This window comes from Microtus ochrogaster, linkage group LG4, assembly GCF_000317375.1.
Source record: "Microtus ochrogaster isolate Prairie Vole_2 linkage group LG4, MicOch1.0, whole genome shotgun sequence".
Lineage (NCBI taxonomy): Eukaryota > Metazoa > Chordata > Mammalia > Rodentia > Cricetidae > Microtus > Microtus ochrogaster.
This window is the reverse complement of record NC_022030.1, coordinates 12,873,048-12,897,369: the sequence shown is the minus strand read 5'-3', so window position 1 is coordinate 12,897,369 and position 24,322 is coordinate 12,873,048. Positions and strand designations below refer to the sequence as shown.

The 24,322-nt window shown below is 42.6% G+C and overlaps 1 protein-coding gene across 2 annotated transcripts in view; it reads right to left on the bottom strand.

The window, feature by feature from the left end:
• Nucleotides 1-24,322, bottom strand: part of Aig1 (androgen induced 1) — a 230,031-nt gene that overhangs the window by 28,691 nt on the left and 177,018 nt on the right. For both annotated transcript variants that reach the window (XM_005360995.2, XM_013351449.2), the window contains exon 4: nucleotides 11,377-11,492. In XM_005360995.2, coding sequence (XP_005361052.1) covers nucleotides 11,377-11,492 — 116 coding nt within the window. The remainder of the gene's footprint in view (nucleotides 1-11,376; nucleotides 11,493-24,322) is intronic.

Sequence of the window (24,322 nt, the reverse complement as noted above, 5' to 3'; positions counted from 1 at the left end):
CCTGTGTATTAGATGGCTCACCAGAGCCACAGAAAGAGCGTGGCCTGTGTATTACATGGCTCACCAGAGCCACAGAAAGAGCATGGCATGTTTATCAGATGGCTCACCAGAGCCACAGAAAGAGCATGGCATGTTTATCAGATGGCTCACCAAAGCCACAGAGAGGGAGGAACTGGCACACCGATTTAGGATCTGAAAAGTCCCATGTCCACTGTCTGGAAGCCAGTGTCCAGAAAAGCTAGTGGTATAGTTCTACCTAAGCCCATATCTCTAAGAATTATAACTTCCAAGTCCACAGGCTCCAGAACGAGAAACTCTGATGGCTGAATAGGAGACAGATGTCTCAACCCAGGCAGAGACAGCAGGTTGCCCATCTCACACCATACTTCCAGGCTTTCTGAAGACTGGGTGATGCCCACCTTTGTGGATGAGTCTGATCTCTATCAGGAGATTCACATACCAACCTCTTCCAGATTCACCCTCACAGAAAGCTGAAGTAATGCGCCGACAACTATCTGGGTTTCTCTTAGCCCAGCGTGTCAGAGGGATGGAAAGAAGTTAAGTGTGGCTGAAGGACAAAAAGCACGTGGATATGACAGTGTTAAGAGATGAAGGGGCACCAATATGCAGAAGCTATGTTGTGTGGAGTCTCGGAAAATCTCGTCTGTTTATTTCAGCAGGGAAAAGTTCTCTAGAAGCTCCTGGGGCTTCATTCCTGTTTACTATCTGACTGAACCCAGGATCCTGCTTGTGGATTGCACCATCTTTTCGGCTGGAGTCAGGGGCTAAATAGAAATGAAAAAGAAAGTTTAATCCTTTGTGTGGTTAAAAAGATTTCCTACAATAAAGGAACATTAATCTGAAATTGGAACTAATTTTAAGTATAAAGGTAAACTTGATAAGATGAATTTAACTCTGCTGAAACTATTATTTAATTTAGAGAAAGACTGAATTTTTAAATGTGTCCTGAATAATAAAGCATCTGTAGTGGTTTGAATCAGAATGACCCTCATAGGCTCATGTATTTAAATGCTTGGTACTCAGTTGGTGAACATTTGGGAAGGATTAAGAACTGTGGCCTTATCAGAGAAGGTGTTTCACTGGGGATGGACTTTGAGGTTTCAAAAGTCCTAGTCAGCCCCCCCCCCATCTCTCTCTCTCTCTGCCTCACCCTTCTGTCCCCAGCTCTCTGTCTGCTGCTTGTGGATCAACTGTATACTCTCAGATACTGCTAGCACTGTGCCTGCCTGCTGCCACGTTCCCCACCATGATGGTCATAGATTCATCCTCTGAGAATGTAAGCAAGCCCCAGTCAAACGCTTCCTTTTAGAGGCTGCCTTGGTGATGCTGTGTCCACAGCAATGGAAAACTAGGACAGGGTCATCTTCCAGAGAGATAAGGTTTCCCTCAGACTTCACCACATCAAGACTGGAGATGAGCAGATCCTAGAAATAACGGAACGAATACAACAAGGGCACTTCAAGAGGCCCATTAAGCTGGCCAGGACATGGCTTTCGAAACCTAGGAAGTTTCAAAAGTGAAAAAAAGATAAACCTAGACCTACCTGGACATTTGCTCTTGTCATACAAATAAAGAAGAAGTAGTACACAAGAAAGGAGTTATTTTTCCTTAAAGTTTGTTCCGGGATGGGATAAGTTAACATCTGTGTTAACCTCATCTACCTGGATCCTGAAAGGCAAACAGCATGGCTGCACAATGTACTCAGTTTAAAGGTTTCTTTTTATTTTTTTAATTTTTTCTCTTCATATTTTTATTACAATTATTCATTTAGTGTGTATGCCTGTGTGTGTGTGTGTGTGTGTGTGTGTGTGTGTGTGTGTATAGATGAGCACACACACTCATGTTTAGACACAAATGTGAGACAGGGCACACTTAAGAGATCAGAGGATGTCTTGAAAACTAATGAAATGATTTAATTATATTGAAATCAATTTATATTAGTTAATCTCTGAAAAATTTATACACACATACAATGTGTCTTGGGCATATCCATCCCCATAATCCCTCCCTCCAGTCCCTCCTAGATCCCCCAGCATATCTCCTGTCTCTTTCTCAACTTTATCATGAAAGAAGAAAGAAAGCACTAAGTTCAGCTAGTGCTGCTCACACGTACGTGTGTGCAATCTTCCACTAGGGCAGTGGTTCTCAAGCTGTGGATCACAACCCTGTTGGAGGTCAAAATTCTTCCACAGGGGTCACATATCAGATATCCTGCATATCAGACATTTGCATTATGATAAATAACAGTAACAAAATTACAGTCATCAAGCATCAATGAATCAATTTTATGGCTGGGGTCGCCATATGGAACTGTAGTGTATTAAAGGGTGGCTGCACTAGGAAGGCTGAGAGCCACTCCTTAGGGCATAGGCAACCTATCAATGGCTGACCTCTTCCTCTCATTCAGTAGCCACCAACTGGAATTAACTCCTCAGGTAGGGGTGGGGTATCCAGAACCCCATCCCCGTCCATACCAGAATTTTATTTTTCTTGTTCTTGTTCCTTTGGAGGTCCTATTCAGGTCACAAAAGCTGTATGTGCTCACATGTGTGACTGTCAGGTCATCAAGCTTGGAAACATGTCCTTTCGACCCTCTTGTTGGTCCAATAATTTTCTAAACTTTTAAGTGGATTTTTGGTTAAAATTTTATATATGTGGTGGGGAGCAAAGGGAAACCAAGGTTCATGCGTTTCTGACAGAGACTTGTCCTGAAGTGACAACTCTTTGGCTCACTGACAGCATCTCATGAGCTCCTCGTCTCTCTAGGGAATGAACAGATCCAAACAGAGTCCTCATGACAATTCTTGGATTTCTCAAGAGGCTGAAAAGAATTTATGAATGAATTGCCACCTTTTTCTTGCAATTTCCTAGCAGAGCTTAGAAATCAGCTCATCGAAACCACAGGATTCCATTTACTTCTTATCCAGTGTTTTTCCAACCAGATGCCATGGGGCTAAGTCACTTACTGCTCTTGCAAAATGGTTTGTATTTGTACCTGCAAATTTATGCATTGTTTGAACTTATGTAAGATTTTTGTATATCATTCTCAGATTTTAGGGGTGACTTGCACATTTGCTTTTTCTATTTTCATGTGAAAATTTCACAGCCCAAGGATACGTCATCATGCAAAGAAAAACAAAAGTGGCAACAAAATGGAAATGTCCCCCTAAAACTTCCAACTAGGTAAAACAAACTGTTAGGGGTGTTTTAAGTAGGACTAGCATGACAAAATCTGAATTTTAAAAACAAACTTTCTTGCCAAAAACTGAAAAATGCATAGGAGGCTGTAAAAGGTTGTGAAGAAATTAGAGCAATGGGGAGTCGGGATGAAAGAATACAGCCTGCAATAACTGGATATCAACATGTAGAAGAATGAAAATAGATCAATATCTACTGCCATGTACAAAACAAATCCAAATGGATCAAAGACCTCAACATGAAGCCAGCCACACTGAACCCTCATAGAAGAGAAAATGGGAGCACACTTGAACACAATGGCACAGGGAGCCACTTCCTAAATATAATCCCAGAAGCACAGACACTGAGAGCAACAATGAATAAATGGGACCTCCTGAAACTGAAAAGCTTCTGTAAAGCAAAGGACACAGACAACAAGACAAAACGGTAGCTTACAGCAAGGGAAAAGATCTTCATCAACCCCAGACAGAAATGGGTAACATAGGAAGGGGCTAACACATCCACTCACGCAGTCAGTCAACTACCAACCGCTAGAAAACCCACTCAAGGAAGGATATTGTCATAAGACCGAAAAGAAAAAGAAAACAAAAAGAACTGAGACGATGACTTGGTTGGTAAAGTGTTTGCTGAGCACACACGAGAGTTTGCTCTCCAGCATTTACACAAAAATATCTGGGCCTGGGGAAATTATCTGCAATCCCTGAGCTAGGGAGGAGGCTGGGGCAGGTGGACCCCTGGAGTTCCCTGGCCAGCCAATCCAGCTGGCTCCATGAGTTCTAGCTCCAGTGAGAGAACCTCTCTCAGACACTGGGGGGGGGGGAGGGTTGATTGAAGAAGAACCCCAAAGTTAGCTTCTAATCTCCACTAATGGAGGTGGGCCTTGTATCTTATCTGTTGCTTTCATTGGTTAATAAAGAAAACTGCTTGGCCTGATAGGTCAGAAACTTAGGTAGGTGGAGTAGACAGACAGAATGCTGGGAAGAAAGGAAGTGTGGTGGGAGGGAGCCTGGGTAAGCCTGGAGCCACTGTAAAGGGACACACAGAAACCCTCACAAGCAGCCCACCCGAGGACATGCTCTGAGATTTCAGGGTCTCTCATGGTCTCAGAAGCCCAGGAGCTCACCTCAGGGAAGCTGGGAGGCTGTGAGTAACTAAAATCCTCCTCTACTTGAAAGGTTTCCAGTGCTTAAACTGGATCACCTCCCGCATGGGCTGTCACTCCCGCAGAGTGTGGCCTTCGGGGTTTCTTCTTGAAGTTTATGAGCTTCTGTTGGCAATTTAAGCAAATCAGGCAGGTGGGAAAAGAGACAATTAAGCTGAGATTCAATCTTAGAAAAATGGGTAGCAGGGACATTGTAGACACTTTATGTGGTTACTGTGGAGCAAAGTGTAAGACAGGTATGATAAATGTACATGGAATATATTCATTCCCATACCTGGCTTTCATTTAAAACTCACATACCATCATAATTTCTCTTATTAAGCTAATGTAAGAATATTTTCGAGATCATTCTGACTGTTGTCATGTCTAAATATTATTAATATTTAAACCTGTAGACAACGAGGCTCTTTATTTTCTTTAAGACTTCAGATCTTTTTTATTTTACTCTGGACAGTGAGGGGAGGGGCCTTTGAGGACAAATATTGAAGCAAAATCAAAACTCCACGACCCTAGCTAGTTTTCAAATGCCAGGATAAAAATTATTGAGACACCAATAATGCCCCACAGAGAAGCAGAACCAAACGTGTTCTCGGGAAACAAGACACCAAGGCTGGGGCCTGAATAATGAGCAGGACTTACAGAGACAAGGGCGGGACTCCTAGCCTGGGAGCGCAAAGCGTGAGGCTTCTGAAGATGCCCGGGATGTACAGTGCCGGGCAACTGATGGCCTGTTTTCAATACCAGATGACTTCAGGATGCCCAGTGTGTTTCTGGCATGAATACCGGGTGGGCAATGACACTGGGGGAGAGGGATGAGGGTTTGTGGATGGGATAAGGAGATCAGGTATGGCCTGAGGTGGTTTTGTAATTGCTAAATGAGTAGATAATGGTCTAAGTTTAGGAGAATTTCTGACCTGATGGTCTGGGATGGACTTATTGCGGTCACAGGAGAGACAGGCTGACTTGGGGAGAATAAATGAGGTACTGGCACTGGTCTCTGAAGAACTCCAACACGGATGTTTGGGGAAGAGGGAGAACTCACCTGACCTGTGCCTCAGTGAACACTCAGAGGGACCCTGAGCAAGCCACTTTCAGCTGTGACACCCTGGGTTGTCCAAAGAGGTTTCTTGTTAAAATATAAGGAAACAATGCTTTCTCAAGCAAGTGCTTGTGAAAAATGAGCAGATTGGAATAATGGGAAAGCAATGACATTCTCAAGTCCCAGGGGAGAGCTAAGCGCTGGAAATAACTTAATACATGAACCATAGGAACATTTCAGAAGAACGCTTTATGCTTTCCACATTCCTAATAAGCTGCAGAGACACAATCAGCATGAAGGAGGAGTAAGACCCATGAGAAGAACAGGGCACAAAATGAAAATAAAAAAGTTTGGGGATGAGAAAGAGATTCTGTAGGCATCCAGTATGGTTTTTTTTTTTTTTTTTTTTTGCCTAGACAGAATACAAAACTAACCACGGGGACCCGAGGTCAGAAGTAAGCTCCACAACTCTGAGAAACAGATGCTTAGCTTTTTTCCATTTTATATGGGGAAAAATGAGGCCAAGAGAGGATCAAGGGTTTCCCCAAGATCCTAGGAAGAAGAGAGACAAACAGAGCATCTGAGACATATGTATACCAACGTAGGGACAAAGCCTAACTTCTGAGGAATAAAGAAACAGGTAAGGGAATTCAGTGACTCAGCATATTTAGAGAACAGAGAGGCCAAAAACAGCTACTGCATAGAGTGCCAGTCATATGGTGGCCAACGTATGTCAGTTTCTCTGATTGCTGTGTGTGTGTGTGTGTGTGTGTGTGTGTGTGTGTGTGTGTGTGTGTGTTGTACGTGTATGTGGCGCATGCATGGCCAGGGCGATTTGTCAGGTGTCTTCCTTCCTCTATCAATTTCCACCCCTTACTGCCAGGAGACAAGGTCACTCACTGAACCGGAAGCTCATCATTTTGAAGAGACAGGCTAGCCAGCAACCTCTCAGGAGCTACCTGTCTCTGCCTGTCAGAGTTGGGGTTTGAGGCAAGCAGGGCTATGCATAGCTTTTCCCATGTGTGCTGAGAATTCAAACTCAAGTGCTCATAATTACAAAGCAAGTGCCCCTTCTTACCCACTGAGTCATCGTCCCAGCCTGCCATTTTTCTGGTCTCATGGAAATCCTGACTAACTTCCTGACAGGGGCACCAAGGACCGCAGGGAGACGTGGCTGCCTCCCTTGACCTCAGACTGTGGCAGCACACACACTCCCTTGCTCGCTCTTGCAAAATTTCTTGCCTGGAGGCTGCACTTGTCATTGGGCCACTGAGACATCTCAGTGCCAAGCTTCCCTCTGTGAAACCAGATTCCCATGAAGCTTACCCATCTGCAGGAGATGACTGGAAGAACAACGGCTGTCTCCATTTGCCCTAGTCCCTCCCGGTTCGGGCAGGCTGTCCCATGGCTATCCCTCCTCTCTCCTGCCACGTTCTTCCTGGCTCCTATGTGACAACGGAGGATTCCCGCCTCAGCCCCACCATTTCTCAGGGATTCTCTCATGCTCGCCCTCAGTGAGTGTGTGGTGGCGCTTCCTCCTCCGAAGGCCCCACAGAACTCAAACTCAATTAGCAATGACACCCTTTCCCTTTCCCGGCTAGGCTGGGAGCAGAGAGTTGGGGAGATGGTAAAGAGAGTCCTGGTGAAGAGTGGGCTGTTTGGTGAAGGGGCCGGAAGCGGAGTCCTTGTCTAGAGTCCTTGACCACTCCTCCGCCTTCTCAAGCCCCAGGAGAGGCATCTCGCTCCAGAACGGGAGGTGCTTCTAATCCAACTCTTTGAGCTTGGGCCCAGTTCTGCAATGCCAGAAAAACAACAACAAAACAACAACAACAAACAAACCACCACCACCAACAAAAAACAAACTCAAATACTATGAAAGACATAAAAGTTAAGAGGGAAGGCCATTATGGTGGAATAATGATCAAAGAACAACTACGTGTCGGCCATATTTGCTCAGCTGGTGAGGAAGCAGCCTACTGAACAGGGCTTTCGTGTGATCTAAAATTCCACTTTCTTTCTAATTTTTTCTCATGTCTAAGAATATTATATTTTAGAGTACATTTTAATTTTTTGTCAAAAGATTTTCTGAGTTTGAAGACAATGCATATAAAAAGAAATGTGTTTGTTTTCAGCAAGAGCTTGAGAAAAATACAGAAAGGTGCCAATAAGAAAACAAGACATAATCCAGCATTCTGTGGTGAGATGAGTTTGGTGGGACATAGAATTCAGATCTGGAACCATTTGGGATTGGATCATAAAAGGGAAATCACACTGCATTCTGATTTTACTTTATTTTTTTTATGTTGGGAAGTTGTTTAATGAACCCATTTGGGATAATGAGATTTGGAATATGGAATCTGTCAAAAACCATCAGGGCTGTGAGACAATAAAAATGCTATTTTCATGTCCCTCAGAGTTGTTTTGGATTTCTACAGTGAAGACAGTGTGAAGGAGGAAAGCGAATTACAGAGCGGGGAAGAACGGAAGGCCCTGACTAAGATTCTCAGTCTCTCAAGAAGAAAACATTAGGCGCTTTTATTGCTCTTTGCCGCGATGCCTCTGAGAACTGACTGCAGCAGACAGGAAGTTTCTACTCTGAGGGCGGCCTTGTTCTCGGGCTCCATTCAAGAACGAGGTCCCCTCAACCCCTGCGCATTCATACTGTCCTCTTCCATAATTTCAATCCAAGGAAGCTGGGATCCAAAGAGGTGAGGCAGGGGAGTGGGGTCCAATCCAGAAAAGGGGCTTCATTCCTAGACTTGAGGTTTTCTTTTTTGTTTTAGTGTTTAATTTATTTACTTATTAAAGATTTCTGTCTCTTCTCTGCCACCTCCCATTTCCCTCCCCCTCCCCCAATTAAGTCCCCCCCCCTCAGCCCGAAGAGCAATCAGGGTTCCCTGCCCTGTGGGAAGTCCAAGGAACCCCCACCTCCATCCAGGTCTAGCAAGGTGAGCATCCAAACTGCCTAGGCTCCCACAAAGCCAGTGCGTGCAGTAGGATCAGAAACCCATTGCCATTGTTCTTGAGTTCCCAGTAGTCCTCATTGTCCGAGGTTTTCTTTAGAAAAGCAAAACCTCCCGTAATCCGTTCATCCACTAGACGACTCTTCACCCAGGAGGGGCAGCAGAGGGCATGGTTAATGGTGTGGACTCTGAGCCTTGTACCTGGGCTTGTCCTAGTGTGTGGCAATAGGCTTGTAGTTTGTCTTAGGCAAGCTAAATAATATCCTCTGTGAGCTTTCATTCCTTCTTTGAAAATGGGTAAGAAATGCCTATGCTGTAGAGCTGTTTGACCGAACTAAAAGAGTATCTGAATAAACACATATAGCATGGTGTCCATCTCCATGGCTCTGCTGAAGATCAAGGGTCCCCTACTGCATGCTCAGCATCTTACAAAAGGGTACAGCGAAATGTCTACGAGGTGATGGCAGCGGAGAGGTGTATCAGAAAGGAGTTGAGAACTCCTCAGAGATGGGCAGGAGGATGTTTGTGCCTCCAACATTTGAGCAACTGAGAGGGAAACTCAGGAGGCAGGCAGAAGTGCTCATGGGGTCTGGAGTGCCTTAGGAGGCTAAGCTTGGAGAAGACCCACATGGGGCTGGGAGATGTCCACACTCAGTGGTCCCAGCGAATAAAGGCATTGCTTCCTCACTTTCTCAACAATCCTATCCAAACCCAGACGGAGACCAGAACAAGATGGAAAAGGAGACTTGGGAGATTGGAGAGCCAACGTACAAGAGTAACCAGGCAGCCTGGCCGGCAGCCCTGAGGTGTAGTCAACTTGCCATTCCCAGCATAGTAAAGAAGACCCGCTTATTTTATAATTAGCACATGATAAGGAACGGCTTCTCCCATCTTGGCGTGAGGTTCTGGAATGTTCAGTCACAACACTGGTATGCTATCTGAAGATTTCATTTCCTGAATCTTTCACCGTTGTGTCACTGGTATGTTAGGCTCCGAGACAGTCTGGAAGGGAGCAAAAGCCAGTACCTTTTTGACAACAATTAAACCCTGGGATTTATACAATGTGACATACTCGAGGGGCATTGTTTAGCTTTTGGCAGAGCTACGAATGCCTAGGGCAGAACACCAAAGGAAAAAAAGGCTCCTTTGAAAGCTCTCTCAGAACAAATCTGAGGGAATTTGCTGGTTAATGCAAGTACATGTCTAAACAAGTACTGGTTTGCTGAGGGAGTACATGGGGCTGGCAAGCCTCACTTGGCACGGAGCACACGAGTAATGCTTCATTTTAACGAGGGATCTTGGGGGTCTATAATGAGGACTGTGTGGTATTTCCCATGCGTCTCTTTGGAACGTGGGCTGATTGTATACCCAGCGGAAGAAAAGCCATCAGAAAGAACATAGTTCCTGAAACCTCCAGGCTTTGCAAGATCATTTCGCACCACATGAATAAATTCTCAGAAATACACCACAGCCCCCAGAGAGAGCTTCCTTGTCCCCCACATGAGCCCATGCAGCACAGTGACGGGCTTGTGGAAGAGTGTTGGGGAAGAGAGCTGATGTTTAGGCCAAGGCAGTTCCAGACAGCAGCCCAGATGACTGTGCATCTTCCATATTTGATTCTTTGGAAAGTTAACAATCGTTGAATGCCAAATTCATATTTACAAAGAACATACATACATTCACTTCTAAGATACAACATCATTTGTTAACATGTCATCAGTGGGACAAATCTCTTAGACTTTTTCTATAAGAGAAAGTCAATACTTGAGATTCTGGATAGGAAATTTAAAGAAAATAAACAAAGAAACAAAAAAAACATGTATAAAGTAGGTGATTAGGAAAACAAACTTCTCAAATCTTCATGAATAGACTTTCTCTATCTAGTTGGTGGTCTGGCTGAAGGCAGAAGGGGTGAACTCTACTGCCTGCTTATTCTGAGGTCTGTACTCTGAATATTACTTATATCCAGCACATATTATCTATTCCTGATGGCTAATGTTCTTTCTTCTCAGGTCTGGGATATTATGCCATAGTTTATACGAAGTATGTAAAGTCTTATACCGACTACTCTCTTCGCGATCTCTAGGCTGGCTGGAGCAAATTGGTCCATGGAGACCATGTCTCCAGAAGAGTGTAGGATTTGAGCAGGATTATAAACCATCGTGAGGTAATTGTAAGAATGTTGTCCAGAGCTCCGGGCCTAAAAGAGGGGATGGTGACCCTAGATCCCAGGACAAGAAAAGTCCCAAGAGGAAGAGAAGCTTTGAGGAGGAATCCCCTCTTTTCTGTGTCAACATATCAAAGAGGACTTGGAATTAGAAAAAGAAATTTTAAAATTCTCTATCGTTAGATAAATGAGTTATCAAAGTGTTGAAACATGATAAAAACACAAGTTAACATGAAGCAAAAATTCTTATTGGGTAAGTTTGGCACCACAAGCTTGGGTCTTGAGTGTGCCCAACAGATCACATGGTCATCTCTTGAGGTTTATTTACCTAGATATCCAAAACCAAGTAAGTTAAATGCATTCTACTTATAACAGATCATTTTTGAGTAGGTTTTAAGTAGGTCCATAAAAGTGGACATTTTCACTTACAGAGGTTGGTTCGTTTGCTTTCACTCTGTGTTTGTTGCAGTCTCCACTCCCCCAACAAAAGCAACAACAAAAACAAAATCCCCAGCAAAAGAAAAAGCCCTTAAGCTATAAAACTAGTGTCCAAGAAAAACATTTAGTTTGAAAACAAGTTGAAAAACGTAGCCTTGGAAGGCACACTGCTTACATGGGATTGTTCAACAAATTCCTGCTGTGTGAGGTTTGGCATATATTTCTAAAAATATAAGCATCTGGGGAAACAAGACAAAGCCCAGGTCTTGGACCAAATGAGACACGCAGTGTGAATCTGTTAGTGATTATATCCATAATACAATATGTGCCCATATTTAGCAGCGTAGAATCTAATAGAGTACGAACGCTCAGCAGGCATGCTCCTTACCATAATATATAGCTCACGGAGAAGGTGCATATGGCGGCGAGCCCGCTGCTCCTACTCGGATACTGATGGTGGGATGTCCTCATCTCGATTAATATAAAGGGTAAAACCGTCGTGTGCTGGAAGAGAACAGCAAAGACTAATCCTTATCATTGCCTCTTTACAGTACATTCTCTCCACAGAACCAATGGTGTAAATTCCTCGGAAAGACCCATAACAGACGGCCGTGCATAGCTCCCCCATGAGAGAATGGATATAAAAACATGCACTGCAGCAACTGCTCCATTAGTATTCTTGTGTCTGTATCTAAGGTTTTGAAGCTTTATTTTATCTGATATTCACAATGGGAAATTTTTATAACTTAAAAAGACATACAAAAAAACCAAAAGGGGGACCAGAGAGAGAGAGAGAGAGAGAGCAAGAGACAGTTAAAGACCTTCATGCTCAGCTCTCTCTCCATTTTATACAGTTCAGGGTGCCTTGCCTGCTCACAATTGAGATGGGTCTCCTCACACCAAATAGCATAATCAAGATAGCCTCCCCCCCATGCGTGTGCATGCCATAGGCATGTACAGAGGCTCATCTCCAGGTGACTCTAGATCCTGTCAAGGTGACAACGAACCCCAGCAGTCACAGTGTGTGTGCTAGCCTTTCTGTACAGAGTTAATACAGTTTTGTTTCGGGCCTACCACTGTGTTGTTGTTTAAGAAAAGTTTAAAGTTGAAGTTCTATATGCCTCTCTATCTGTATGTGTGTGTGTGCACGTGTGTGTATGTATACATATATATGTATGTATAAATATTGCATTTTTCCTTTTTATTGAAGATAGATTATTTTCACTGGTTACTTTTTCCCTTCTCTGCTTCTCCTGGTTCTTCCTCATCTCCCCTCCCATCTGGATCCACACCCGTCTTGTCTCTTGTTAGAAAACAAACAGGAATCTAAGGGATAATAATGAAATATAACAAGATAAAACAAAGGAAATTGGAATAGGACAAGACAAACAAACAGAAGTAAAAGAATCCAAGAAAAGGCACAAGAAACACATACAGATACACTCGCTCACACACTCGGGAATCCCATTTAAGTTCAAAACTAGAACCCACAACATATAAGTAAAACCTGTAGGATAATAAATAAATAAATACACAGAATGAAAATAACAGAAGCTCTGACACCATCTGTATGTATTTTATATAAATACAAAGTGTTTCCCTATGGTCTGTCTCTTAAACATCCTTACTGTTATTTCTCTTTCTTCATCCTGTATCCTTCCTTTCCTACATTCAGCTAAGTCCTGTCTGAGTTTTCTCCCTTTTCCTCTTCAAAACACTTACGATCTACTATTACCCCCTCCTAGAGCTCTTTCTCCAACCCCCTTATCCCCACCGCCATTTTCTACTTTTCCAGCTTCTGTGGTTGCTCTAGATTATATATTTAAATTTACAGATTTGGAGCTGGGATCCACAGATAAAGGAACATAGAGTTTGTATTTCTGGCTCCGGGTTACCTCACTCAATACAGTACTTCCCAGTTCTACCCATTTACCGGCAAACTTGATGAGTATATTTTTCTTCACATCTGAAAAGAATTCTATTGTGCATTTGTACCCCATTTTCATTATGCATTCACCAGTTGCCAGAAATTTAGTCAGCTTCTATTTCCTGCATATTGTGAACAGAGCAGCAATGAACATGGTCAAACAGATCTCTGTAGTAGGATGCTGAGTTCTTCAGATATGTGCCAAGGCGAGGTATAATTCGGGCATATGATAGATCTGTTTTTAGTTTTTTGAGAATTCTCCACACAGCTTTTCACAGTGGTTGAACCAGCTTGCATTCCCAACCAACAACGAATGAAGGTTACTCTTCCCCACATCCTCGCCAACATCTCTAGATAGTTGTTTTCTTTATCTTAGCCATTCTGACTGGGGTTGGATGAAATCCCAAAGTAGTTTTGATTTGCTTTTCTTGATTGCTAAAGCTGTTAAACGCTTTCAAAGATATTTTTCTAATCATTTAAGAAATTCACTGTGTTTCATGATAAAGGTCCTAGATAGAATAGGCATGGAGAGAATGTGTTTCAATATAAAGGCTATGTATGACAAGCATCCCACATCATCCGAAACGGAGAAAAACTTGAAGCAATCTCATTAAAATCAGAAACTCGATGGGGTCGATTACTGTCGTTGGTCCCTTTTAACATACTGCTTGACATCCCAGCTAGAGCAGCTAGGTAGGAGGAGGAAGGCAAAGGGGTACAAATAGGAGGAGGAAGGCAAAGGGGTACAAATAGGAGAAGAAGTCAAATAATCTCAGTTTGCAGGGGACCATGTCTAAAGTTCTATGAGAGAGCTTCTCGATGTAACTAGAACTTCCATCACAGTGGCCAGATACAAACCCAACTTACAAAACCCAGCAAGCTTTCTATTTACCAATGACGTGCAAGGTGAGAAAGAGGTCATGCAAACAGGACCATGCATAACAGCCTCAACAACATCTAGGTGTAAACCTAACAATGACAGTGAAAGACCTCTCAGTGAAAACCTTAAATCTTTGAAGCGAGAAACCAGGGAAGACATTCCAGAATTTTTAATATGATCTTACTATATTGTTTGTGTGTTGATCTTATTATATTGTTTGTGTCCTGATCTTACTATATTGTCTTTGTCCTGATCTTACTATATTGTTTGTGTCCTGATCTTACTATATTGTCTGTGTCCTGATCTTATTATATTGTTTGTGTGCTGATCTTACTATATTGTTTGTGTTGTACTGATATTACTATATTATTTGCATATTCAAGGAAAAGGCAGGAAATAAAATGTCATGATTTTCAAGCTCTAGCATTTCAGCACAATGGGATCAGGTGGCAGGTTAACGATACATTGGGGATATCAAGGTAAGTATTTTTGGGAAAGTTTCTGGCTCATATTTGTAAAGAATATAGAAAGACATGGTTTTGTAATAAGTATTAAAGTGCTGGACATTTCTGGCCTCAGCATGCTCTTCCACAGACCATCTATCTCTGATTATTGATTAGTAAAAGTGTGACATTCCATGGGTGTAGGGTGCATGACTGCACAGACGGCTAGCTTTATATTTCGTCGTTTATCTTCCCTAATGTTGTTATTTTGAAACAGTACATTCTGCTCTGTAGTAAACAAGAGGTGCTGTGTGCTAATGCAGAGATAGAATGCATTTTAGAGATGCATTTTACTGTTTTTTCCCTTTTAATTTAGTTACTTCAGATGACACTGACTGGGAATTTCATCAACAGTTTGAGATATCAGCCGTAATGTTACAGAATAAAAAACAAAATGCACGTCTCATCAAATGTTACCCAGCCAGAGATCTGCAAACTGTACTTTTACTCTGAGCACAAGGTTGACTCTGAAGGCTTGGGTGGGTTATAGGTAACAGCATTATGGTTTGGGCTGGTTATTCATGAAGAAATTCCTGAACTCTACTTCTTCATTCATTGATCCAAAGTGAGTAGGAAATGAGCCACTTTTCTACGAACGGAGTGCAAACAACCAGCCCAAATACGCTCAGTTCCTTTCTTGTATCTCACACGCCTGATGATGACCAGGTGTTGTACTTGGCAAGGCCACGGCGTGCTCTGCCAATGCCATACAGGAAGTGGTTTGAGGAAAGGAAGATCTGATAGCCCCCGGCCTCCCTGGCATCTGCTGTATAGAAAGGGGGCGATGTATTCCATCAGGGACACGACCACTGACAAGAAGCCTCCAGGTGGCTCGCTGCATATGTGAAGGTGTTGGCAGCAGCAAACTCCAAGGGAAAATTTTTTTAGTAAGCTAACATTCATCACTCATAATTTTCATGAACAAAAGAATATAGAGTGTCTCATCCAAACGTTTTTGGTGCATATTATTCTTATTTATAAACAGTCTATATCAATAACACAGTGTCAAGTATTTATCCCAAATAGAAGTGTTGCCTTATAGGTAAGGTTTTATGAATGAAAAAGTGGTAAGTTATGAGTGCTCCAGCAGTAACTGAGCTGGAAGGTCAAATTGGGAGCAGCAGAAGGATGCTTACTTTAGACCTATATGTATAAGACCTCCCACTCCAGGTACCTATTTACTCCCAGGTAGCTCTCCATCTCAAGGACTTGAGCATCAGGATATATTTTCAGCTAGGACCATGGCTGAATGGGAATGGAGAGCTTGCCGTGTGCTTGCTGGGATGTGTGTAGCACTCAGAAGAGAGCCTGGCATACGGGACACCTTGATTATGAAGCCTTGCATGTGATGAAGATGTTAATAAGTATGAGGATGTTATGAGGGCTGATGGGGATGTTAACAAGTATGAGAAGGGCATTAAGGACATATAAACAGAAATAGACTTTCCTAATGGGATCAGAAGGACAATGAACAGGGAACCATCTTTCACTACGTGATTTAGTTACATTTAATGCCAGGGCTCTGTGCCGTATCGCACACTCCAGGGCTATGCCTATAGATAGGAGCTCAAAGAACCCCCCCCCCCAAGGCCATGTGTTAAAGGCTTGATTCCCAGGTTGAGGCTGTTGGGATATGACAGAAACCTGAAGAGGTAGGATCAGGAGGGAGGTATCCAGGTCACAGGGAATGTGCACGGGAAAGACACTGCGGGAACCTGGTCCCTCTTCTTTCTGTGCGTCACTTCTTGGCCAAGAGGTAGTTAGTGGCTTTGCGCTGCCTCGCATCCCTGCCAAGAGCAGCAGGGCCAGTTAATTATGGACTGAAACTCCAAAACTCAAAGCCAAAGCAAACCTTTCCTCCTCTCAGTTGATTATCTCCGAAGTTTGTTAGACTAACCACGCGCTGCTTAATGCAAATACAGTCTGCGCACTGGGATACCTGAGAGGAGGTTGTTGGTAAGTTCTAGAACTACCAGACTATTTGTGAATGGATGGTTTTTTTTTTTTTGCCAAAAATAAAAAGAGGTTTGCAAGCAGCAAGTCCAGGTACTTAGGTCGGAAGAAGATACCGTTATTTAATAGTGCTAAGGAAACAGGTTTATGCTGCTCATGGATACGGACTCTCAGACCCTTATGACTGTTTGTGAGGGCAACCAGCAACCTATATACAAAGGGAAGTTTTAATATTATAATTGACTCAGAGAAGGATAAAACTACATGTGGTGGCACAAAAATCCGAGGAAGAGAGATGGGTGGACGTGAGAACATCCCAAGATCACCTTAGGTACCTAGAAGTGACAGCAGCAATCCAAGCACTCAAAGCAGAGAAGATTTGGAGACTCTTGTCCACCATTTCTCTGCTCATTCTCTTCTGCAAAACCACCCACCCCATTGGGGAGCACTTCTCTCTTGCCACGTAGATGCTAGACAAGTTATTTCTTCATTAAAAGAAAGGCCAGTTTTGGAACGTGGGGCATAAGAAGCTCTGGTCAGTAATAGAGAAAATATATTCCAGTGTCCACCTTTGTACATCTGGAGGGCATGGGCAGTCTCTGTGGATTTCTCACAGCAATAGGCCAGTCATTTACCAGGGAAGGGTGCTCCTCTTTCATCTTAGGGCATCTAGGTTTCTTATATCCTTATGACAACAGACGATCACAAATAGAAAGAAGTCCTTGCACACAAGTTTGGGAACATCCCGGTGTGCATGCATATGGCAGCGTGCACCTGGGTACCTCAGTGCGGACCGAGGCATGAGCAGATGTGTGACTGAACTTGCCTGAGAAGACAGGGTGAAGGAGTCCATAACGAGGTCCATCAGGGTTACAGGTCCAGCAAACAATAAAGCAACGTGAAACCCTGCCCTAGTGCATAAAACAATGCACTCACAATACAACTTGATTTTTTTTATCACCTTGGTCACTGACATGATAAAAGGGGATTAAATTAAGAAATCTTTATTTGGTAATAAAACAAGAAGGAACTTCCAGGTGTAAGAAATGAAGTCACCTAATTTGAAGTGATAGAAAGGGGAACATCATAAAAGCGGGAAAACCACAAGATACTGGCTGATTCATTGTCCCACTGACTTCTGCTCTCTGAATGAGAGCCCAGTGCTGGATGGGCACAGGAAAAACTCCTGGGGTCACTGTGAATTAAGAATCAATGAGGCACATCTCCTCTTTTGGGGAGATGAAATCAAGACCCCAGGCAGCTTGGAAACAAACCGATGCAGGTTCATTTGTGTGAACTGAAGTTCTCAGGGTGTGGTTGCATGGCAGGGGTGGGGGATGGGAGCGGGAGTGAGGTGGGGGAGACACACCCATGTTAAAGACTACAAGACTGACTGACTTTTAAAAACATTGTGATGATGGAGAGCTGAAATGTTGCCAGTCTAAAGTCTAGTGATCTTGGGCTCTCTTCATAACCCACCTCTGCATCGGCCCTAGCATCCTGGAGACTATCAAATGCACTCTTTTGAGACTCAGAAGATATAAAGGGCTAGTGTCCACCAATCCAAAGGCTAAAACATGCTATCAAGAAAATACCTTGAATTATGACTTTGTGTTCTGTTACTATAAAAACATCACAAAATGTCACTGTGTTGGACACATGACTTGGGGTAACTTGAAATGATGTTTCTCTGCCGTGGTTGCTCTTATTTGACTCCACATAGGGTTTTCCTTATTCTCTTGAGGAAAGATCTGTGTGTGCCCACGAGAAGTAGCAAACCTAAAATCTTATGTCTAAATCTGATTAAATGTTTTATTCTGAAATTGTTGTTATTAATTCTATTAAATGCTCAGGTCAAGGTGTGCCACCCCCAAACAGACACACTTTATAGAGTTCACAATGGAAGGAACTATCAGTTTCAACTACTATGGTTTTTCTTTTTCCAGATACTTCCTTTCGTCCTGGGCTTTCCTTTCCTAGGTGCGAAGGTACTGGTCTTAGTTGATAGTGCCTGTAAACGTGACGTAGACTCTATTTTGATGGTGTCTTTGTGGCATAATGTTGACCATCTGTTTCTGCGTGCTGTGACATCGTTAAAGGACTTTTTACCCAGGAGCCACCTCCTGTTTGAAACGAGGTTAGAAATCATGACCCAGGGTAAAAAACTGGGTTTAGGTGGAATTAACACTAGCAGCAGAATGTTCCAGGCCCTTGCCAACTCCTTTATAGCCTGAGTACTCAGTTTTGGATGCATTCAGCTCTGACACCAGTCCCAACAACTCCTAGGATATGGTTTTAATCACTAGAACAAATCAACTAAATAGTGTCATACATTAAACCCAGACATGCATATTTTTTACATCATGGAAACAATTACACTGGGACAGTAACAAACTAGAGGGGCTGTTATAAAAGATACATTTACATGTAATTTTAAAAGCGAGTTAAGGATAGTAAATTCCTTTGCTGAATCTTCCTAATGATCGCATTTATGAGGCGCTGAGGGTCTATGGCACTATATTGGGAAGTACCCCTGTGTTATACATTTTCTCCTCATTTACAGCCAGTGTCTTATGGACCAACATTTAGTTTTTCCTTAATGGATGCCAGCAATGGTGCACACTGTACTAGAAAGTGTTACAGTGCAGTGTTCAGTGGCCTGGCTTTCACTGCTTCTGGGAACACCCCACAGTTAGCACTGCAGTTCTCACAGTCTAGCACCTCTGCCGGCTACCCTTAGACAGACAGTGAGGAGTGTGGCGAGCTCCAGGCATGGGAAACATGGTGCAAGGTCACCAAACTCTGATCCGATTCGGTGGCTCAAGGAAAGATTTCACAGAACAGCACACCTCTGAGCTGGGTTTCTACAAGAATCTCGGGATGACATGCAGAAAAACAGGAAAGGAAGGATCTGGCTGACAAGAGTAAAAATAAGTCATGGGAAGGCACGGCACAGCGCACCAAGGGGACGTTACCACTGTATCGCCTCAGAACGCACCAGTGAAATGAACGACGAAGGCAGGCTGTAAGCTGAATTATGGGGGCTTTCTTTTTCATGCATTGTGCCAAATTCTTCTTCCACCGTAAGTCCAAATTTCTGCTGTGGATTTAAAGTATATGAAGATAAGGGAAGCCAATTAGATATCAATAATAGAAAGGCCAAGCTAGATGCAGAGCGGAAGATGGGACAAGGAGAAACTTCCTTGCCATGGTGGCCCCTCTCCCGTTTGCTTCTGTCCTTTTTATTTTTTTAAACCAAAGAAGGAAGTCAATGCTCCTTATGGCTTGCCTCTTTCTTGGTCTCCTTCTAAGTTTCTCACCTCACTTTCCCTACCTCGCAATCTCTTTTCTGCTCTCTTCCCTCCTTAACTTTAATAATAAATGCGGTATACAAAATAAACAGGTGAGGAAAAGATAAAAAATTCCTGCTGGTCTATGACTTTGGCTAATATCTATTTGAACACATGGGAATGAGGCTTTGTCCATCCTTCTGTGTTTATAATACTTCCCCCACTTTTAATTGACGTACATGAATATGGTATCTATAAAAATAAGGACAGCTTCCATCTACTGAGCTAATGTATGCTGAGTTTAGAGTGGATAATTTCCACTTTATTCTTATTTAATTCACAGAAAAAATTCTTGTACAGTGGTTATCTTCACCGTCATCTCTATGTGTGGAAGAGAGGATCAGGGGATTGACTTGTTCACGATAGGGCAGACTTCACACATTGTGCAGCCAGTGTTTAACCAGAGCTCCCGACCCCCTAAGCCCACCCAGGTTTTCAACTGAGACACATGTTCCACCCGCTCTTCGGTTCACTCATTCGTTCATCTGTTCACTTAGTAAATATTATCCTGATGGTGCCTAGCACAATCTCAGGTACTTAAAATGGAAACTCAGACCACAGTAGGTGGAGATTCTTACAGGTCAGCTGTCACTGGGAATGTCTTTTAATTAGCCAAACACCAACATGAAGTCTCTCACCTTGGAGAAAAATATAATTCATTAGGGTTGCTAGCATGAGAGTCTATGATAAGACTGGAAGACTGGCTTATGCAATGCCAATAAACAGTGATGGATTTCATGAATTCCTTTCCTGCATGCCGGGGCTGTTTACATAGACTAAAACCTAGTCATATCTCACCATAACCCTTTAAGTAATATTCATTATTACAGCCATAACCAACCCCATTTCATATAAGACAAAGCACAGGAAGGTTAGGAAACTTTCTCAGATTTACCCAAATAAAAGATGCTGGATTTGAACTCAGATTCAGATGATCCTATTGTGAATCTTTATGCTCTATATTATCTGTGGGACCCCAGGAAATATGGTGGGGTGACAGTCAATGGGAGATATTGTATTACTATGGAAGGATAAGTGTGATGAAGTGTCAGAGCTAAGGAACATGTATCTTGTTGCCTTATCTTGTCAGGTTGGCATGATTCCAGGGGCTCAGGACTGCCTGGACACCAGAATCTTCTTGATGCTCCTACAGGGAAGCAAAGCTCATGTGTACAGAGTCTTCCGTTAAGTTGAGAGGGAGGACAAGAGTAACCCCAGGACATCACCACGGAGGCACACTCAGCCATGGGTAAGCCTTTCTTGTCTCTTCAAAATTCTGTTCTCCTAAATGTATTTTGAATGGCAAGCAGAACACAGGTGAGTAGCGGCGAGGCACAGTATAGGTGGAAGGTTAGAGAAGCAGTATTGTTTGAGTGGTCAGAACACCACAATACTTCCTTCAGGATCCTGAGGAGGTAGGTTTAGGAGGGACTATGAAAACTGAAGTGCATTGTCGAGAGAGAAAAGCTAGCACATTTAACAACACACGTAACACAGAACAACACGCATCTGTATTTTCTCGGAAATTACTTTCTCAGCAGAATCCACCCATCCAGATGTATTAGCATCCTCCCACGCCAGGGTTTGGCTCTAAGAATATGATTTTGATCACCTGACTTCATTCTCAAACATCCATCTGCTACTTTCAAATGGGCTGATTCTTAGCATGGTCTTCAAAGGTCCTCAAAGTGGGGATACAACCTACTTTGCAGATCAGTTTCTTATCATTCTGGACTAACAGAGCTGTCACTAAAAGACCTTAGGTTTTCATGTGTGTGTTTAGGTTGGATGATCTGACCAGACATTTGGGAACTTTTCTTTGACTTGTACTACAAGCAATAATCTTCTACCCATTGAAATGTGACACACATTTCTCATGCTAACATACATTAAACCCTGGATTTGAAAATGATGGAGGTTATACGGACATTTCCAGATTGGTATGTTTCAAGCTGCTGTGATTGTTTTCTCTCTTCTCTGCCATACTGTTCTGAGACTTTAGATGAGGAGCCCTCAAGATAGATTCCATCCAAATCTCTGAGTTATAACCTGGAAGGGAACTGCCCCGAGAGTCAAGTAGCCCACTAAAGACTTTGTGTCAGTGAGGAATGAATTCTGTGCAGCGGATCTACAGAGAGTTCAGAGTCACACTGTTGTATCTTAGGATAAACTGCTCTATCCTAACTAATGGAAGTCCATATTGCCAAGATTGCATTAGAAATATTAGGCCCTGTTTTGATTTGCACTGCTATCGTCTATCTACATGAGGATACTGGTTCACTTTATATCAGCTCATAACTGCGACTATATAAATGCATCAGTAATGTAGCACATAGTGCTATAATCAGCCTGAGGGAAGGTGGCCTTGATACACTGGGCACAGGGGTACTTTAGGAAAAAATTAAACCTAAGAGACTACAGTAAGCTCAACTTTTGTTGTAGGAATTTCTAAGTTTCATAGCCTGAAGCAAGTCTTATTTTTCATTAGTTTTTATTAGAATCCCACCTGCAATTCATGAGAAAGAAAATAAGTTCTGGAGTGCAATATATAATAAGTGATTTTAGAAATATATTCTGTTTTAAGGGATAAAATTTATAATTGCATATTATAGGAAAGAGGGCAAATATTTTACTCCAAATCATAGTCAGGTGGGACTAAGTCACCAAGTAAAAGCTACATATGCACAAAATGCAGAGAAGCATTAATTTTGAGTTAATAGTAACATCCTTCCATCGCTTTTTTATAAATGTCATCACAGCTCTCTGTCACAGCACTGAAGCAAGTTTTCAGAGAATCTAAAGGTGCCTCTTCACAAAGTCCTCAAGTACAACGATTTCAAATGGTTTTAATTTAGCCTTGTTTATGATCAAATAAATGTTATTTTGATTGATTGGCAAACATCTACGATCAGCAATAAGAACAACTATGTTTGACATGGAGACATCAGAAAAATCTATAGCCCAAACCTTTAAAGCCTGATTTTAAATGTCACATCCAACTTAGGAGAACCAGTTATAATCCTGCTTCATGCAAAAAGCATCAGGTTAATCTGGAGCAAAGGACTGTTGCCAAGCATGCCCTGGCATAATTAATCAAGGATATTTCAGACACAGATAGTCTCCAAGAGATTATTGATTTGCTGTCACGATGAGTTTTTCTCGTGGCTGTGCTGGCGCTCTGGAGCTAGGCTGCACTGGCATGCATCTTCCTGTCGCTAAGCCTTGATCTGTCCTCCTGGACTCCTGCCTTCCTCGTGCTGACATCTGTAAACACTCACACTTGACAGCCTCATGCCCAAGTGTGGTGGCTTCCAAGTTGATTAGGATTAGTTCAGAAGGGTTTTGGATTATTCTGAGTATAATTGAAAGCAGAGCGCCGTGAGTCTTGAGAGAGTAGCATGTACTTGCAAATGGCATCATAGTCAGAGAATGTGCATACGCACACACACACACAAACACACACACACACACAGAAGCATACACCAATGCAAAGGGGTAAAAATACTGCACACACATTTATGCTCATTCACATACATGGAAGTACTACCCATAAACATATAAGTACACATCCACGTACCTATGAATACCTGTGTAAACATGCTATCATACTCACCTATGTACATGCATGCAAGTAGAACCCATGCATACATCTGCAGAAATAGATGCAAACACACACGCACACATACTCCCAAGTATAACATATACCTCATGCATACCAATGTAGCAAATATATACCTATGCACGCATATTCACTGAGCTTGCCTCATGCATATGCACGCAAGCACACAATTGCACACATAGTTGTATAAGTACACTTTCACATAGTCAAAGACATCCATACAAGCATATATGCATACATGCAAATGACATACCCATATACTCATAGAAATCCAAATATAGATGCTAAATACTTAAGGAATGCAGAAGGTTTCAGTTTTAATCTTCAAGGTCATCTCTTACCTATTAGACAAAATGAAAGGGCCTAGAGAAAGCACTGTTCTAAGTAAGGAACACCGCTATAACTTAGCTCTTTCCCACAATGGTGCTGTGGCGTTTGATCAGGCTCTTAGAAGGGCTTCTTAAAGCACAAAGCAGTAAAATTTCTCCCAAGATGACGGGGAAAAATCAAGGAGGAAAGAGACATTTAGGTCACAGCTCAAAAAAAAAAATTCTTTCTCCACTTTAGTTTTGCAAGGAGATGACAGATTTCAAGATAAAGCAGTGTTAATGGTTAGGTAGATAGTAGGCAATAGGCTGGTAAAGACCTCTCAGGATGGATGCTTCTTCTGCTACACTGGACACAGTATACCAAACTCCGATGCCTTTTCCTCATCTCTGTCCCTACACATCGCATGCTTTGCTTAGGCAACCCTCATGCTTATGCAGACAACACTGAGCCCAGGTGAATGGGTGCTTAAAGACCAAGTGGACTTTGCTCTTTCTGTGGAGGTGGGAAGAGGCTTAAAACCAAAAGCCACTTGGCATTCTTCAAATCTAGGACAGCTTCAGAATCCTGCTTGGGCCTCTGGATCCCTGACTTGGCATCTGTAAAGACCCTGCAGCAGTTCTATTTGACAAGAACTTTAAGTCTTTGAAGAAAGAAATTGAAGAGGACACCAGAAAATGGAAGGATCTCCCTTGCTCCTGGATTGGGAGGATCAACATAGTAAAAATGGCAATTCTACCAAAAGCAATCTATAGATTCAATGCAATCCCCATCA